Source organism: Castor canadensis, chromosome 5, assembly GCF_047511655.1.
Source record: "Castor canadensis chromosome 5, mCasCan1.hap1v2, whole genome shotgun sequence".
Classification (NCBI taxonomy): Eukaryota; Metazoa; Chordata; class Mammalia; order Rodentia; family Castoridae; genus Castor; species Castor canadensis.
Genome location: NC_133390.1, coordinates 141,659,949 through 141,679,092, shown reverse-complemented (window position 1 = coordinate 141,679,092; position 19,144 = coordinate 141,659,949). Strand labels below are relative to the sequence as shown.

The following is a 19,144-nucleotide window of genomic DNA, read 5'->3' as shown; positions in this document are numbered from 1 at the left end:
TGTATGGGGCCTTGCACTGGACACATAAGATATGCAAACCCCAAGAAGCATACCACCTTCTCCTTATGTGGCCAATTTTCTCCCAGTTTTATATCCTTTGCAGCCTCTCCTTAGCTTCAAGCCAGGTCTCAAAGGGGCCTTTATTCCTTCTTGTGGCTTATAAGGATTTTTCTTTTCTTTCTCACTCTTTCCAATACTGACTGGAGATGACCAAGTATGCTGTTTCTGCTGATGTTCTTCCAAAATAGCCAGCAGGCTTATTTCAGTAAAACAGTAAAAGTTTTGCTGCTAGCCCACTGAAGTAAATAACAAACAAATGTCCTAGGTTGTTTTGAGAAGCATCTGAGATGAAGTTAGGGGAAAGGAATTTAGTAGGAAGTGTTACGAGTGGTTGGGGGTAGGTGGGATGAGAGGAACTGAGCATGGAAGGGAAGGGTGTACATCAGAAAAATCCCAACCCTTGTGAGGCTCTCTGAATGATGAAGATGGTACTTCAGCATTGGCCCTGTCATCAGTCAACTAGTAGAGGATTGCCCCCTGGATGAAGATTTGATTCCCAAACCACTTTCTCCCTCTGTGAACTAGAAATGTGAGTGCCAGAACTCTGGGGGCTGCCCTGTGACAATCTCTTGGGACAGGACACATGGGAGCATGGGAATGGTACCAACTCTGTCCCCTACCACCACACTAAGGAAAGCTCTGAAGTCCTTATGTCTTTCCGAGTTCCTACATAAAGCCCTGTGCTCTTTCGGGTTGTACTCTTGCCCTCCATTCCTTTGTGCACAGGGCTCTTCTTGTCATTTAGATCCCTTCTTCAATCAGGAAGACCCCTCCCTGCAGGTACAGTTAGACCTGGCAGTGACTGTGAGCTATGGCCTTTCAATCTCAAGTGGGTAATTTACTTCTTAGGGGCTCTCAAGCGATTGACTCTTAGTTCGATTTCCCCTGGGCTCTGTGCACCAGCAGTGTCACCAAAGGACACCCCAGGTACTCCTCACCTCTTGGTGCCAGGGATGTGAATTTTGCCTAATTATGAAAACGATGGGGAAGGAATACTTACAAAATTGGAAGTGATTAAGGTCATTGAAAAGTCACCATTTGGGGGACATTTTGTTTTAATAGAAGCTTTCACATTGCACAACTGATTTGCTGTTAGTGTAGGCAAGGTTTTTGTCTTGTTTGTTTTGCTTTGGGTTTTTAAGCCTTTGTTGTTTCCCTGTGCATCTACATATATAGTGAACATTATGAAACAGAATGAATATTCTTTTTGGTTCAGCAGGTTTATGGAGACCCATTCCCATTTTCACATACATAGAGTTTTTCAGTAAAACATTCCTAACAGTCACATGAGCAAGCTCAGGCAAAAATCAAGTTCTTCCCTTCACTGGTTCCAACATTTTGCATCCTAATAAATTCATGGTGGAACTAATCCAGCTGTCTTCTTGCAAAATATAAAGTTTGGAAGAGGACTCCTTCCAAACTCCTATTCATGGCTATGTAATAGTTTGTTTTATACTGCACGGAGTTGTATAGTTATAAACATGAAAGCAGCTGGCAATAAATGACTTTATGACAGCTATTTCAAAGGTATAATGAAGAAAACAAAAATAAACTAAGTTATTGCTTATAATTATGGTGCCTGGATGAGCTTGCCTAGTGTACTCCAAACACTTTTTTTATCTATGTACTATTTTTATTTATTTATTTATTTTTACTATTCATATGTGCATACAAGGCTTGGTTCATTTCTCCCCCCTGCTCCCACCCCCTCCCTTACCACCCACTCCGCCCCTCCCTCTCCCCCTCACCCCCTCAATACCAGCAGAAACTATTTTGCCCTTATTTCTAATTTTGTTGTAGAGAGAGTATAAGCAATAATAGGAAGGAACAAGGGTTTTTGCTGGTTGAGATAAAGATAGCTATACAGGCCATTGACTCACATTAATTTCCTGTGCATGTGTGTTACCTTCTAGGTTAATTCTTTTTGATCTAACCTTTTCTCTAGTTCCTGTTCCCCTTTTCCTATTGGCCTCAGTTGCTTTTAAGGTATCTGCTTTAGTTTCTCTGCGTTAAGGGCAACAAATGCTAGCTAATTTTTTAGCTGTCTTACCTATCCTCACCCATTCCTTGTGTGCTCTCACTTTTATCATGTGCTCATAGTCCAATCCCATTGTTGTGTTTGCCCTAGATCTAATGTCCACATACGAGGAAGAACATACAATTTTTGGTCTTTTGGGCCAGGCTAACCTCACTCAGAATGATGTTCTCCAATTCCATCCATTTACCAGCAAATGATAACATTTCGTTCTTCTTCATGGCTGCATAAAATTCCATTGTGTATAGATACCACATTTTCTTCATCCATTCGTCAGTGGTGGGGCATCTTGGCTGTTTCCATAACTTGGCTATTGTGAATAGTGCCGCAATAAACATGTGTGTGCAGGTGCCTCTGGAGTAACCTGTGTCACATTCTTTTGGGTATATCCCCAAGAGTGGTATTACTGGATCAAATGGTTTTTTTACCGGCATTCACAGTCTCTTATAAATGACATTGGCCTTCAGGTTATTTATCTGTGGGGATAGGAGGTACACCATAATAGTGTTAAGTGCAGTTTTGTTTTCTTTAAAAGAGACGGCATCCTTTTACTATATTCACCCATAAGATGGGAAGAAATTTATTGAGTCTTCTGCACTCTTGAATAGATTTTACGTTGAAAAAAGCTTTTAGGGGAAAAGTATTGTATTTTTTACTATATAAATTGTTTTTCCTTAAACCCATGGTTAAATAGGTTAATTTTATTTCTAGGAATGGATCCCACCAGAATACAGTAAGTAGAGCACTAGGAATGTTTGTTGCAGGATGTTTTATAGAAAATTTTACAAACAACATACATGTTCATTGATGCAGTGGTAGTTAAATAAGTGTATGCCATAGACCAGTAAGGCAGTCATTAGAAACATATGAGACAGATGTATGTACAGTACAGTGATCAGGAAAGATCTCCAACAACTAGAATGTAAAAAATGCTAGCCCCAGAACATAAAACAAAATGTGTGCTGCAATTTGTATAGTAAAATATGCATGACTATGCTGTATATATCATTTATTCATTTATGAATCATTTATTCATTTATCCCCTCAACAGACATTTATTGTATTCCAAGCACCATTCTAGGTGCTGGCAATACAACAATAAGTAAAGCAAAGGTCTCCATCAGAGTTTGCATCTTGGTGTGGGAAACTAAAGTTGGGGAGCCAATGAGCAAGCAAACAACTGTGTGTCAGATGGTGACAGGTGATGGAAAGCAGCTTGAGTGAAAGAGAGTAAATTAGTTGGAGGTCAGGAAAGGCCACTTTGAGGTGGTGACATTTGATCTACCAGAACAAGGGAGGAATCCAGGCAGATGTCCAGGGAATGGAGAGTCTAAGGCAGAGAAGACAGCAAAGCCAAAGACCCTGAAGTATAATCATGTTTTGTGTATTTGCAGAATGAATCCAGGCTAGTGTGGTAGGAACATAGTGAGCAGAAAAGGAGGCAATAAAGAAGGCTTGGAGAAAACCAGATGTTAGATTACCAGGGGCTTGGGGCCATGGTGTGAGTTTCCATCTTATCAAAGAATGGTGTGAAGTGATTAGAAGGTTGAGATGAGGTAAAGGACAGGACCTTATTTAGGCTATAAGTACAAATGAAGGGAGTGGAAGGATGCCCATCACAGACATTTTTGTGGAAATGAATCAGATAATTCACATGGAACTCTTAGTCCAGTACTCAGTACATTGCAGCAATGTGAGAAATGACAACTAGTATTGTGCGTGCTGCTGCCTCCCAGCTTATGCTATAAAATTGCCTGTTTCTCTGTTACCTTCTTTTGAACTATAAAAAAAGGATAAAATATAGTTTATGCCATCATAGAATTTAATAGCTAAATAAAGATTCCAGTTCAACTCAATTTATAGATGGGGAAACTGAGGCACTGTGTAGATATGCTGTCAGCTCTCAGGTCTTTAGGTAGTGAACAATCTTAGCCTCTTACCTTCTACTTTGAATCTCTGTTTACTGCCTCAGTATTTCCTTAACTCAAATCACTCACTTTTCACCTTTTGATTTGCTTAATATTCTGGTCTTGTAAGTACTTTTATTTTACAAGGAAACTTTATATCATCACCATAGATAGAAAGCCAGTATTCCTTGCTATAATACATTATGATCACTTATACTTTGGGCATATTTCTACCATTGCCATTGCTTCAGTAATGCTGTGGAGCCACCCGCTCCACTCCTCAATGAATTAGACTGGTAAGCACTACTTTCTTGCTCACATGGCTGTGGGTTGAATGGGTACACAGCTGATCTGTGAAGGGTTAGTTACTCTGCCCCACTTGTCTCGCAGTCTTTCTGAGCCAGCATGAGGCATGTTCTTTCCTCTTGGTTCTCTCATGGTTCTCCTCCAAAGGCAGGAGTAAAGAAGTTCACCCTAAATACCATGTCCACTATTATCCCATTGGCCAAGTAGAGTCCATCAATAGTAGGATAAGGAAAATACCTTGTCCCTCTCTCAGTCAACTCAGACTGCTATAACAAATACCATGGATGGCTTAAACAACCAACATTTACTTCTCACACATTTGAAGGCTGGCAAGTCCAGGGTCAAGGTGCTGGCAGGTTTGGTGTCTGGCTAGGACTCTTTTCCTGGCTTCCAGATAGCCATATTCTTTCTCAGTTCTCACAGGGCAGAAAGAGATCATCTCTTTCTTTCTCTTCTTAGATGGGCATTAATTCCATTTATGATCTAATCACCTCCCAAAGGTTCCCAACTTCAATTGCCATCCCAATGGGGATAAGGTTTCAACAAATGAATTGGAGGAGGGGTGCACAAACATTCAGTGAATAGTACTGTCCTAGTGGAGTCTTTCAATCAGTTTAGACTGCTAAAACAAATAACTATAGGTCATGTAGTTTTAAACATTTATTTTACACAGGTTTCAAGGGTGAAAAGTCTTGGATCAGGATGCTAACACAATTGTGTTGTGAAAGGAGACATTTTCTGGGTTGCAGACAATTTCTCCTTATATCTTCGCATGATAGAAATAAGAGTTAGCTAACTCTCTGGCCTCTTTGTTTTGTTTTTGTTTGGTTGGTTGTTTTTTTTTTTTGGTGATACTGGGGCTTAACTCAGGACTTTGTGTTTTGTGAGGCATGTGCTCTACTGCTTAAGCCATACCTCCAGCCCTTTTTGCTCTTGTTATTTTGGAGATAGGATCTCCTTTTTTGCCCAGGCCAGCCCAAACAAGTGTCCTCCTATTTACTTCCCATCATTGTTGGTTTGACAGGTGTACCACAACACTAAGCTATTTTTTTTGTCATTGAGACAGAATCTCGCCAACCTTTTTTCTGCCTTGGTTGACCTGGAAACAAGATCCTCAGGATCTCAGCCTCCTGAGTAGCATAGGATGACAGGCACATGCCACCGTGCCCAGCTATCACATGAGATGCAACCTCACTAATTTTAGCTTCCCAAGTATCTAGGATTGTAATTGTGAGCCACCAGCACCAGGCTCTTTGGCTTCTTTTATGATGGTACTAATTTCAAGAGGGCTCCATCCTTGTGATCTATTTATCTCCCAAAAGCTCTACCTCTGAACACTATCACAGTAGGATCCAGATTTTGACACATGAAATTTGGGGGTACATAAATATTCAGTCCATTGCAGAGGAACTTTGAAATTCTATGGTGAATGGTGTGGATAGAATGAGGGATGAAGGGTTAGGGACAATATGGAATATATCACAACAGTTTGCAGATATTACATGAGATAATTTGCCACCTCAAAATATCTTGCATATGAGAGTGTGGCATGCCACAGTTTGAGAAATACCAAAATACTCTATATCCCAGCTGAGGGGAACATAGCACAACCCACTATGTTGATAAACCAGCATCCTAACACAATGAATTTCATTGTTTCTAAAATAATATTTTCTCATATTCTAACTTCTTTGAACATGGAGTTCTTCTTACACCTGGGATATTTTACACTAAAGCAGAGTTGTGATGAAGTTTCATTGCCTGCACATGTATGTTCTTGGTGGTAATTCCTGGTAGATTTACTAGATAACTGTAATCTCTTGAATATCAGCCAAGTCAGCAATTAGGGGCCATTTTAGGAGGAGGTATGTGCCTTGACTGCTATCTTAAACACTTGATTAGCATCCTGATATGAGCAAAGAGGGAGCTGACAGCAAAACTTTCAGAAAGGATGGTAGAGGCTTCCAAAAAGCATCCAGGTCCAGTAGTGGAACACACATTGAGAAATGAGTTGCCACCATTTTTAAGATTAAAAAGGTAAAACTGAAAACCTCAGTGTACATGACTCTAGGTTGAAGTGAGTCAGTACTAGCCTCTGAATGTGAAGCAATTTTATGAAACAATTTATCTCCTTTTAATCTATGCTCTACAGAGAGACAAGTAGTAATTTCAATTAGTATGCAATAAAAACCACAAATGAAAAGAAAATGTGCATTGTATTTTAACTTATGGAGCTTTCAGTTTCTTGGTAGTACACAAAATAATGGTGTTTCTTACAAACGACAGCTTCTTCAATTCAATGAAATGTGATGTATAATTTAAAGCACTTACATGGAAAGCGAATCTAGTAGCATTATTTGCTTACAAATAATGTGAAATCTAAATGAGACTGACCTAACAATAACAGATGTGTATTTGTTCTGCAATGGAAAATTCCCAAGGTTGGGACCTGCCAAGATACCATTGGTATCAGAACTCTCCATCCTTTTGTTTTTTGTTTTTATCCTTGGGGGTAGGAAGTACTCTAGCTACTTAGTTGGGTCAGTCAAAACCTTCCCTTGAAGCTAAGAGTAGGGTCCATCTTACCAAGACTACAAGGCTGCTGTGTAAGAGTGGATGGGGTAACTATGGACAAGGATAAGAGAAAGAATTTCCCTTGATCTTCATTGAGGGTCGAAAAGCAAGTGGTGATAATGATGTTGGTTTAGGGTTCCCTGCCTTGGTCTTGAGGCAACATTAGAGTCAAATAGAGAAGGCTGAGGTACTTTCCTTTCTGGCCCTCATATTACTGAGACAGAAACAAGAGAAAGGGGATTGTAGACAGAATCTAAAGTCAGGATTTCAATTTAACACATGCTTGAAACTAACATGCTGGGCTAAGGAAGTATTTTGTGGCTGGTAGCTCGATCTATAATTTCACAAAAGGAAAATCCTCACTCCATGCCAAGTCAAAGGATTATTTTTGTTTTCTCCCAAGACAGCAAGCATATCCTGGTTTGAAAAATCTTAACTGAAAGTCAAGTGCTGTGAAGCAAATTTCTAATGGCTACATGATCCGACTGAATCAGTAGAGACTTTTTGCTCCCAGAGTTTGTGGGAAAGAGATTCTTGTGCCTTATAAATTAGTCTACTGATGTCATTTCCCAAACCCTCTAGGTGACCACTCAGTTACATGGACTTCAAACAAACTAAGATAATTGGCCTGGACTTTGATATAATCTATTATTTCTCTATGGGAGAGGATTTCTGGGGAAGGTGGTTATGTTAAATATTACTTTGAAATAAGGACATCCTATAAGTAAAACTTCTGGTGGACCCATCAGAAATTTATTCTGGCAAAGAACACAGACTGCGTGCTATAAAATCTCTTCACTGAACTTTCTTTCTCTTTCTCTCTCCTTCCCCCCTTGTCTGCCTCTCTCCCTCTCCCCTGTGTCTCTTTCTCTTAAGTAATAAAAAGTGATTAATGGAGGAGATTTAGTTGGGATGAATTATATGCAAAGTTATTTTCTATAAAATGAATTTTTCCATAATATTATATTTCCATCTCTGCTTTATCATTGCCTTTTTTTTGAGTTAACACAATAATATTACCAAAGTCATCCTCCATTACATTACCATTTGCCTTCACATTTAAGACAACGATGTCATTTTCAGATGAAGCTATTTGTCCTTGTTAAAACAGACAAAGCACTTGCTGCATTCAGACTCAATTATTAAGTTGCATGATTGATTTCAAGATAGAACTGGGAGCTGAAGCAAATGAAAGTTGCCCTTAACTGCTTAGTATGTTCTTTCTTCTACTACATCTAATGGAAGAATGACTCATATAACTGGCTGGACCTAAGAGGGAAGCAGAGGGTAGTTAGTTCAGATCAGTTCCCTAGGAAACAGACTCTGAGACAGCTTAGGGTACCAGATGTCTATTAATGAATGTTCTAAGCATCAGCACCTGGGAAAGAGAGAAGGACAATGGAATGGGCTCAGGGAGAAGATGAGTTGTGCTACAGGCCCAGTGCCAGACTCTGCTGACCCCAGGGGAACTCCTGGGACAAGAATGGCCTTTAATTATTGAGCCATGATGGCCAGATCTTTGTACCCTTCATTGATCGGTATGTGTGCTATCTTGGGAAGGCCATGGTTGTGAGTCAGGTGACTCTTTGCAGTTGAGAAAATTCTTTCAATTGCTGAAAGTTGAAGTTTGTTTGCTGAAAGCACTCCCACCCAGGTCCCAGGCCTTAGGCTCTTGTGAGGTGATTCTCAACTAGGGATGATTTCCCCTCTTAGGTGATATTTAGCAATGTAAATATGTTTGGTTGTCATGACTGCAGAAATGTTGCTGGCATCACGTGGGTACCGTCCAGGAATGCTGCTAAACATGCACAGGATAGCCTCCAAGGTGAACTATTACATGGTCCAAAATATCAAAAGCATCAAGGCAGGGAAGCCCTGCTCTAGGGCAGTAAATCTGTCTTTCAAACAATCTTCTGGACATCACTGTATCCACTCAGAGTCATCATCAATCAAAATATGACTACTTGTTGAACCCAGTGCTCTGTGTTCCTTACTCTTCTTAGGAAAGCCCTCCTAATTTCCCTTTGCCAATGAGGAAACTGCACTCAGAGCAACTCAGGAAACTATCCCACATTATAAACTGGAAGGATGCCCAGGTGGGATTTAAAGTGTGCCTACCTGCTGAAAATATTGTGGTGTCCTTTGCGTTCCCCTTGAAGGAGTTCAGAACATGCCACCCCAAACATGCTCCCCTGGCATGTTGGCTATTCTGAGCTAAAGGTACTGTAGCTTATTACTCTTCATCCAATACTTATCACTGTTCATCCAATTCTGTACATCAGTATTCAACTCTAACAGCATACATAACACTGTATTAAATGAGTTTCTATGCTTTTCTCCTGTTGATCTGCTTTTGTCAACTTAATTCTCAGCCCTAGATGAAAAATCCTAAGAAGGTAGAGGTAAAATTTGTTTTCCTGCCCCGTGATGGCTTGATGCAGCAAGCCTCAAACCTTTCTTTTCTGTAAGCAGAAGACGTCTGAGCTTAGTTTGCTTCTATGAAATCTCGGGTTTGAACTAGAAGCTCACCTCTCTCTATCTCACTTAAGAAACACAGTGAAACATGACTCACCTGGCACAAATTATAGGGATGACCCTGAATCTTCCCTAATTTGTATTTTTCCATGCACCATTCCTGAATTCTGAGCCCTTACTATTAGTAAGGATTGTTAATAAGTTCTTACTACGAAACTAAGACCTGCTGGTAGTCTGGTTCAATGCCGGTAAAGACCCTCAATATTTTGACAATTTGCTTCATACTATTGCTTCTATGTCATTGAGTGAACTGAGTCATTCAAGAACATTCTTCAAGTATTAATAGTATCTCAATAACTCTGGGAGGATTCTAAGGGGTAGAGCTCAGTGGTAGACTGGTTGTCTATGATGCCCTAGGTTTAATCCCCAGCACTGCAGGAAAGGAGAAGATAAAAGAAGCCTGGGAATGAAATAATTAACTCAAAACAATTAAATGATAGCATCTATATTCTTATTGGAAACATTAGCACTTACTAGTAAAAGCTGCAAATACAGAACAAAATCTACTATTTTACAGACATGGTTTTGATGATTTTAGTGGGACATGATGTAAAAAGGATAAACATCTACTCTATAAAATGTTATGGGAAATAAAATATAGAACACATTAACCCAAAGATATAATAAAAGCAACTTGGATGTTTCTTTATTGTTTTTTACCTTAATAGTAATGTTAACTATAGTCAACAGCAGCTACAGCTTTTAGATTCAAACACAGAATTTTAAAAAATCCTATCATTAATTGCCATAACTCATTTCTATATTGTTAATTTTTTATTGTTGTGTTGTGTGGGGGTACACTTTGGCATTTACAAAATTTCTTACAATATATCATATTGAATCAGCCCCCTCCCTCAATTTCTGGAATAGTTTCAACAGGTATCATTTTCCATTAACATGCATGGGCACACAGTATTTGTACTATATTCACTCTCCCTTACACTCTCTACCTCCTCCCCCTTCCTACTGGTACCAATCACCCCCCCACACACACACACAAGGCAGGACCTTTTCCACCCTCCTGTTCTCTGACTTTGTAAAAAATAAAAATGACATTTTTGCTTGTTTAAGATCAGAAAGATTAAAATGGTTGGATTGAATTTATAAAGATGTGTTTTAGGAGAAGACATTGCCATACCCAGTATAATTAGAAAGTCTAATTTAGAGTAAAATTTATGTCTACACTTGTACATTCATGTTCTTAAAATTGAATTTTTAAAATATTGCTCAGCAAAATATAGTATTAGCTACAATGTATTAGTAAATGCTTATCAAGACAGACTATCAAAAAACAAAAGGGTATGCACTATGTAAATTTATTTTGAATTTTGCTGATATACAACTTACATATAACAATAAAGCATATAGTATTCTGTTATAAGTTATAAATAGCCAACTGATTCTCACCAAGTGCTTTTGGTTGATTTTACCAATGTTGACTCTTGTTTTCTAATTTAAGACCACCAACAACTGGCTCACAAGATTCCTGAAAATTTAATAGTTGGTTCTTGCAGATAACAAAAATTTTTTAGCTAATCAAACATTCTCATTTGCAGTGTCTCCAACTCCAACTCACAACTGAGTATAACTCCACTTACAAGTAGAAGGTGTCCCTTACCAAGCAAAATAGATATCAAGATAGATGATGTTGGGCAGAGCTGTTCCTTTAAAACTTATTGTTATTTTTGTGGTTTATTCACAGGCATTTCCCTGCATCTCAACAGGCATTTATGGTAAGTGATCTAGCTTTTGATGATGTTTGTGTTTCTTTGCTAAATTGGGGAACTAAAGGGGTAGATAACTGGGAGAAATATGAGGTTCTCTGATGAATATATTTTGCTGTAATTTAAAAAGACTCAAATCACATTAAGGAATCCCAGAGGCTATTCAGATTCTTTTGTGTTCTTGAATTTGGTTGTATTGGATAGCACATGAAATTATTTGATACATTGTGTCTTGAAGTCTTTTGTTAAGCAAAAATTTCCTTCTAGTGAGATTGACCCATAATATTGTTTTCTTTTATATAGTCAGATTTTCACTGAGAAAAGCACAATGTACATAAAGTCTAGCATTCTCATTATTTTGTTGCAAATTACAAAGTAATAGAAACATTAAAATGCATAAATATGCATATTATTTGTATCTTCAAATATTTAAGAAATCCAAAGAAGTGACTGTTAATAAAAGCAAAGGATTTTAATAAATGGCAACTATTATTTTTTGGTAACGATGAATTATTATAAGTAGTGAGTGTTTCACTTACAGATGGAAGCAAAATGTTTGTAAGTACTTGCTTTCAGTAGCCTAAAGCTCTTTATTCTTTAACCTACAATGATATTTATGCTTTTTCCCAGACCATTCATAAGTTTGTTTTACAATATTAAGGTACAATGGAGTATATTTGTCATTTTAAGTTTTTCTGATGTAAGAAAGTAGCTTACAAACTTTCTAAACATAAACTTCTCATGTGGAGGCTCTTAGTGAAAAATAAAATGTGTAAACATCTAAAAACTGGTTTAAATTTATTACTACAGGGGAAGGGCTCCTAGATTATTGTCAAAGGTAGGAAATGTATTTTTTTTGACCTGGTATTTCATTTGAAGGTACCAGTAAAAATAAAATGAAAACTGTCGTACTGAATCAAATTAATTGGCCAAAGGTTTGATCACACATTTAAGATGTTAAGACATGCATCCTTTCTCTCCCGACTCCACTCTAGGAATCAGGATCCCACTTTATGGAAACAAGATAAATAATGAACCAGGCTGGGCTAAACTAGACCATCTGTACAACTACCCCCATTGTGGCCATTCTTTCAGAGTCACAAATGCCCAGTTAGAAATCTGAAATACTTGCTTAGGGGAAATATTATGTCAAAGTTTTGCCTGGTAAAGGGCTCAACACTCAGTTCATCTTGTCTAGACTCAAAGCTGACAACATTGCAGAAATGGGTTTCATTTTTAGAATGTTCTTTCATTGTAATCTTGATTTTCCTTGACAACAAACAGAATTCAACAGCTTAAACCAGTACTATGCACATAGTTTTCTTTGTGTATAACCTTATTGGTGTTTATTTCTGAGAATTTTATGATTAATGTGCAAATAAATTCAAATGATTTTTAAAATTTAATTTAATTTTTATTATCACATTATTGTTGTACTTGGGGTACATTGTGACATTTACAAAGTGCTTACTATATATCTTAGCTAAATTCATCCCCTTCATCTTTCTCCTTTATCTCCCCTTCTCTCTTCTTAGAATAGTTTTAAGAGGTGGCATATTTCCAATTTTATATATAAGTACATAATATTTCCACTACATTCACCATCCTTCACCTCTTTCCTTATATCTTTCCCCCCTCACTGTTACCAACCCCCATACAAGACCTGTTTTACCTTCTTGTCCTTCATTAAAAAAAAAAGACATTTTGTTTGTTTAAGATAGCTATACAGTGAGTTCCATTAACTTATATATATATGTATAATACATATATATATATGTATTATATATTGAATTGGTTCATCCTTTCTATTTTTCTCCTTTCTACCTTACTTCCTTTCTTATGATGATTTCAACAGATTTAAAATTGTATACTCATTTTTGTACAGAAAGTAGATCGACCATATTCACCCTCTTTATTTCCTTCTTTACCCTCCTCCTCCCATAAGTGCCCTCCCCTTAGTTTGACCTATTTCTTATTCTCGTTGTTCATTGTTTAGGTATCTGTTTGTTGTTCAGTGGGATTTTTGCTTTGATATTATACCTGAACATGCATTATGCTTCCATCAATGTAATCCCCCTCAATGTACTTCCTTGTCCTTTTCCCCCATCCTGTGTTGTTTAACAGTTTTCAGTGTGTTTCATTGTGTGCTGTTCCTATACAGATGTGATATATTGCATTATTATTTGTTATCTTTCTTTCCTTCTTTTCTTCCTTCTTTGGTCTCCTCTACCAGTACCACTTTTGGGTACATGTTCTGGGTATTTGTATGTACATATAATATTGCTTGTATTTGTATTGGTCCTATATTCCACATATAAGAGAAAATGTGAGGCCTTTGGCTTTCTGAACCTATCTAACTTTACTTAAGATGACATTCTACAGTTCTTTTCATTTACCTGTCAATGACATTAACAGAAGAATTTATGTAACATTATGTGCTATTAAAAAAGGAGTGGCTGGAAAAAAATAGCAGAAAAGTGAAGGAAGATGAGGAGAGACCCTAAAATTAAAGGCTCTGGAGTGGATAGTAAGAACTAAATCAAATACTAAGTATATCAATTTTATTTCCTGAAGGACAAGAATTTCTCCCTGGAAAGTAATATTGCTTAAAATATCGTAAGAGACTCTGTTTCCCATTGTGATGAATGAGAGAGAAATGGTGAAGAATATTAGGTAGAACATGAACAAAATGGATCATGGTAGTTGTCTTGTAGGACTATCACCAGACAAGCTTAATCAGTTTCACAATGATAAGCCAAAGAAAAGAATTTTCAAATCCTAGCTACTAATGTTTTTTTTCTCTTTTTGTGGGAAGATTTAAAAGTGAAGATGATACCTAAAAATGTTAGGCTCTTTTGGTTTCTACTCCTTTAATTTTTCTGAAATACCACTTGGTACATGCTTCCCATCTGCATTCTGTTACTTTCAGGTTAATGTTCATTCTTCCTAGCCTGAATAATGGACACATTATATATTCCCCCAAAATTAGTACTTTCAAAAGAAGGATGGAAAAACAATCTCTCTGAGGATGGTGTGCTAAGAAATTTATGTGTGCCTTTGCTTTTGCATTTTTAAAAGAAGAGTTTAGTGTGCATCAGGTTTTAATGTTTGTTCAGTTTTGCTTTTGCTTTTGTTTTTTTGAGACAGGGTCTCACTATGTCACCTACATTGGCCTCAAACTCTTGATCCTCTTGCCTCAACCTCCCAAGTGTTCAGATTATAAGCAGGCATCACTATGTCTGGTTTGCAGCAGGTTTCACCCATAGAAATTATTATTCTTTCAATGCTACTCTGGACTAGTATTTTCTCCAGAACATACTAGTTCTGGAGAAAGCATGTCATATACAAAGCATGTCATATACATAATCAGGTCCAAACCTGGGCCCTTTCCTGAAATGTACCACTTACACACACAAACACAAACACGTACATGCATACACACACCAAACTCATGCACACTATCACCACCACTGCTTTCTTGACCTTACCTAAACAAAAACACAGTATGCAATTTTGAACAGACTAAAGCTAGATCTCCAGGAAGTCTTCCTTTAGTGTACCAATCCTTAGTGGATATTCTACCTTCTAAAGTCCTTCAGCATTATATATGAATTACCAAATGTTCCCTAAATTGTTCTGTAGAATTTCACTTATATATTCTATACTCACAGCCAGTAGGAATTTTAACTAATTAATTAAGGTGCTGGGTATCAAATCTGGGGCCTTACGCATGCTACACAAGCATTTTGCCACTGAGCTATATCCCCAGTCTGCAATTCTTTAAGCAGAGTGGTTCATCCACCTGTGCATATTCTTTGCATAACGAGTGCCTGGGAAAGCACTGTGTCTAGAGGAGAAGCTGAACAAACATTTATTCTCATGGACAATGATAACAATTATAGTGAAATTATTGCCTAACTGAAGTTTCAGAAAAAATAATTGTTGATTGGCAAAATAACAGGTAGGAAAATCTAACCAATTGGTACTTTCTTCTTTTTTCTAACTTACGTTTTCACTGATACATAAAAACATAAACATCATACATATTTACGGGGTACCATTTGATGTTTCGATACTTATATATTGTGCAATGTTCAAATCAGAATAAACATGTCCATCTCCTCAAATATCTTTATGGTGAAAACAGTCAAAATAATTTCTTCTAGCTTTTTAGAATATGTAATACCTTATATATTATGTGTAGTTACCCTACCGTGTTGGTAATTTTTTTCCTGGGTAAATGTCTCTATTTTAGGGAAAGCAAATTTGTTTCTAAAAAGTATTCTCAAACTAGAAATGGTATTTGTGGGCATGGAAGTGTCTATCCTGACAAGGCAAAGGGAAATATGAGAACTTGTTCAGTTGAAGAGCCAAGATGAACAGAGCATTTTGCTTTACTTAAGAAAAAAAAATCCTTTGTGGTTTATTTTGGCCTATGCAACGACGGTTATGCAGGCATATACAGGTCAGCTGGTCTACCTGTTCTGACTTTTATCAACATATCCTGAACTCAGCCTGCTTCCTGAGCAGCTGTAATTCCTGTTTGCTTTGGATTTTTAGATTTCTGTACTGCAAAGCTACTATAACCCTGGTTACTCAAATTTTGAGTATGGCAGAATCATCTTTTGAAAAAAGTTTGGTTGTATTGACAAGAAAATCTCATGCCCAACTAACTTCAGCAGTGAGCATTCCCATTTCTCAGAAACGCACACACCACCACACATTCAAAATGTGCCTATAGGACATAGACAGCTCAGCACTTTGGGAGGCTTTATAGCAACAACAGAAGTTGAGCCCCTCTCAGCATTTCTCCTACTCCTTATTCTGTGGAAGCAAACCCTTCAATGCAGCCTTTTTTCAGAATACAGACTGAAGAATATCTATCCCGTGACTCAACCTCATTTAAGGGGGAGACATGATTGGAACGGGCCTTGCCTCCTTTGAAGTTCGTCTGGAAGAGACCAGACTTTTCCATTCTGACTTTCGGGGCCAATTGTGACTGTTTCAACGTAATGTTTCCACGATGGTTGCACAGGGCTCCAGGCAGCCTGCTTAAGGTCAGGATGAAAAGCCATGTTTGGTAAAATACTAAAGAAAAGCCTGTGTAACTTTTGGAAAAAAAGATCCAGGTGAGGCTTACAAGTGTTCTAACCCTTCAGATTCCTGTTAAAAATTTGAATTGGCCTCTATACAAGTCTCAAAGGGACAGATCTTAGTTTCCCTGATAGATATTTCAGATCTCATGCATGCCTTCTGCCCTTTGAGCCTCATTTGGTCACTCTGGTGCTAATAAGTTTAGCAACAACAACAAAAAAAGACTAGACATGATACATAGCAAAGGAATTTTTACTGAGAAGCGAACAGCAAAAGCAATTTAAGTCCATTTTATGAGAGTCACTATAGTTAACAGATACAAAGTCCAGGCAGACATGTGTATCCATCAAGTACTTGAAATTTGAGAAAGCAGTCTCTCTGGAGAAAGAGAAAAATACTTGAAGTTTGTTTTCCAGGTACAATGTGGCATTTTTAGAGAGGAAGAAATTTCAGACATTGAGCTATTGGCTAGAAATTTAAAGAAAAATGTACATACAACATAACTTAGCTGAAGCAGTTCCAAAATCTATTCATTGTATTTCTGTTATCAACATGGAACACATCTATCAAGTTTTCTGACTTTCCCTCTGCTTTCCACCAAATGTTGCCAAGCCAAAGCTTTCTAATTGAATCTCTCATCTGTATTCAAGTTTCTTCCTCTGCTTCTAATGGGTATAAAGGAATCCAATGTGATGTTTTGTTAACCTTCTATGTATGTGGCAAATATTTTTATCAGTGCATCTGTCTAAATTCAGACATGATTTAGAAAGCAATCAGGGCATTCTCCAATTACAAAGTGCATGCCCTCTTCTGTCAGCCATGAATGCTGACAGATTTGAGAAGGTGTGATAACCATTGCTGTTCAATTCTGGACTTGCTGGAATAGTTCTCTTATGTAATGCATTTGGAAACCAGAGAAAAACGGACAGAAGTATGCACTCTATCCTATCATCTCCCTAGCTCATTCCCCTCCCTGTTGCTTTCTTCTCTTCTGTTTGATATTTCCATTTGCTTTGAAAATTTCCTTTCAAATGGTCTAATGATGGCTCCTTTTCCTCTTATAAAATCTGTTTTCTGGCATCCTGGCTTTTTTTCCTTGTCAAATATTCCCACTCTAAAGAATCGATATAACTAAACTAGAGATGGTGGTACACACTGCAATCCCAGCACTTGGGAGATGGAGGCAGAAGGATCATGAGTTTGAGACCAGCCTGAGCTACATAGTGAGACTTTGTTTCAAACAAATAAAAAACAAACAAAACTCAGTATAATTTCCCTTGAGAAAATAAAGTGCTGAGGCCAAACCCATGTCAATTATAGCATAGTTGAATATTATTTTATGAGCTGACCTTCATGAGGCAATAAAGAAACAGAACTCAATACTAAAATCCTAGCTATTTAATTGTCTCTAACCCTCTGAGGGCTTCTGATTTGAATGGACAGTTTTCACCAATATACTCAGACACACTTAAGCATATGTCCACAAAATGTGGTAAAAACTCTTGCTTTCTTTAAAGTACACCGTTCTTTAGTAGTAAGAATATGTCAACCTAAGAAACCCAAAGTTTCTATCTTCCTGCTGGAAAATGTCCAACAGCAATATTTGCTAGTTCAGCATACATAAAAATGGCAGTGAGACCCATGGGCAGGTTCCTCCAGGGGATCTGCCAAAAGAAATGACGATCCTGGAAGCTTAGCTTTGTGGTGCTGCAGACCTAAGGAGAAATCAGTATCAATCTCCCTGGTGTTTTGTTCACACTGAACAATTTGGGAACTTAATTAAGAGATTAAGTGTTTCAAAAAAGTCATAAAGATTACAACTTCATTACTATTTCTGAGGCCTTGCAATTGTGTCACAGTGAAAATCTGACTAAAACCAAGAAGGAAATAATGAGTTCCAAAGCCACCCCTTCCTTAGATGTTGTCACTTATTGTTATGATATATATGTGTATATATGTATATATATAACTTTTCTTACAGAAGAAACATGAAAACTTTTAAGGAGACAGGAATACTACATTAGTAAATTATACAACCTGTCCGTTTACCAGTCAGAATATCTTTCAGACACCTTAAAAACTAGAAGCACTATTGAGAACTGATTTCGAGTGTTCAAGAATCAACCACACTTCAGTGTTATCACTGAAATAATTTCCATATGCTTGCTCATTTTTTCTCATCCAGTTTTAAATGGCACTTCTTTACCTTGCTCCTTGTACACACTTGTATCTAAAGGGTGGGTTTAAATAAACATTGCTCAGTTCTCTTTAGAAAAGGTTTCAAAAAAGAATTTTGATAGTTCTTAGAGAAGTCAAGTATATTTATTTCTTTAGGACAGTGATTTTCATGTCAAATTCTTTTTAGTCAATGATTCTATTTTTAACATGTATCTTGGAATGCATTTCAAAGAGACTATATTAGTTAGGGTAAAGCTAAGCTACTGGAACCAAGAGACTCCACAATAGAGTGGTTTAGTGAATATAGATGTTTACTTCTCTTGTTGCTAACATACAAAGTAAGCCTTCTGTTTGTGGGAGAATTTGTTTCACTCTATCATTCAAGGAGCTAGGAATCTACTGTGGGGTCAAGTAGTCTTCATTCTTGAAGGCAGTGTTCTCTCAACTTACTTACCTTGGTTTTGACAGAAAAAAAATATTGCATACAGTGGGTACACCCATTATCTTAGGATTCCTGGACACAAAGTAGCACTCATCATTTCCATTTGCATTTCATTGGAGAGAAATTGGTCTCATGACCAAACTAACTGCAAAGGAGGTTGGACAGTACAGCCTAACATAGAATCCCCATGTTTGACTATAATTCCACTATGTAAAAAGAAGGAGTCATTGTGTTTTGATGGACTTTTAGATTTCACTATTTAAAGGGAAAAGAAAAACAAATTCAACCA

The 19,144-nt window shown here is 37.4% G+C and overlaps 1 protein-coding gene across 10 annotated transcripts in view; it reads left to right on the top strand.

Moving 5' to 3' along the window:
* The window catches only part of Macrod2 (mono-ADP ribosylhydrolase 2), a 2,131,419-nt gene that overhangs the window by 1,446,574 nt on the left and 665,701 nt on the right, over window positions 1-19,144 (top strand). For all 10 annotated transcript variants that reach the window (XM_074074308.1, XM_074074312.1, XM_074074314.1 and 7 more), the window contains one exon: window positions 11,120-11,150. In XM_074074308.1, coding sequence (XP_073930409.1) covers window positions 11,120-11,150 — 31 coding nt within the window. The remainder of the gene's footprint in view (window positions 1-11,119; window positions 11,151-19,144) is intronic.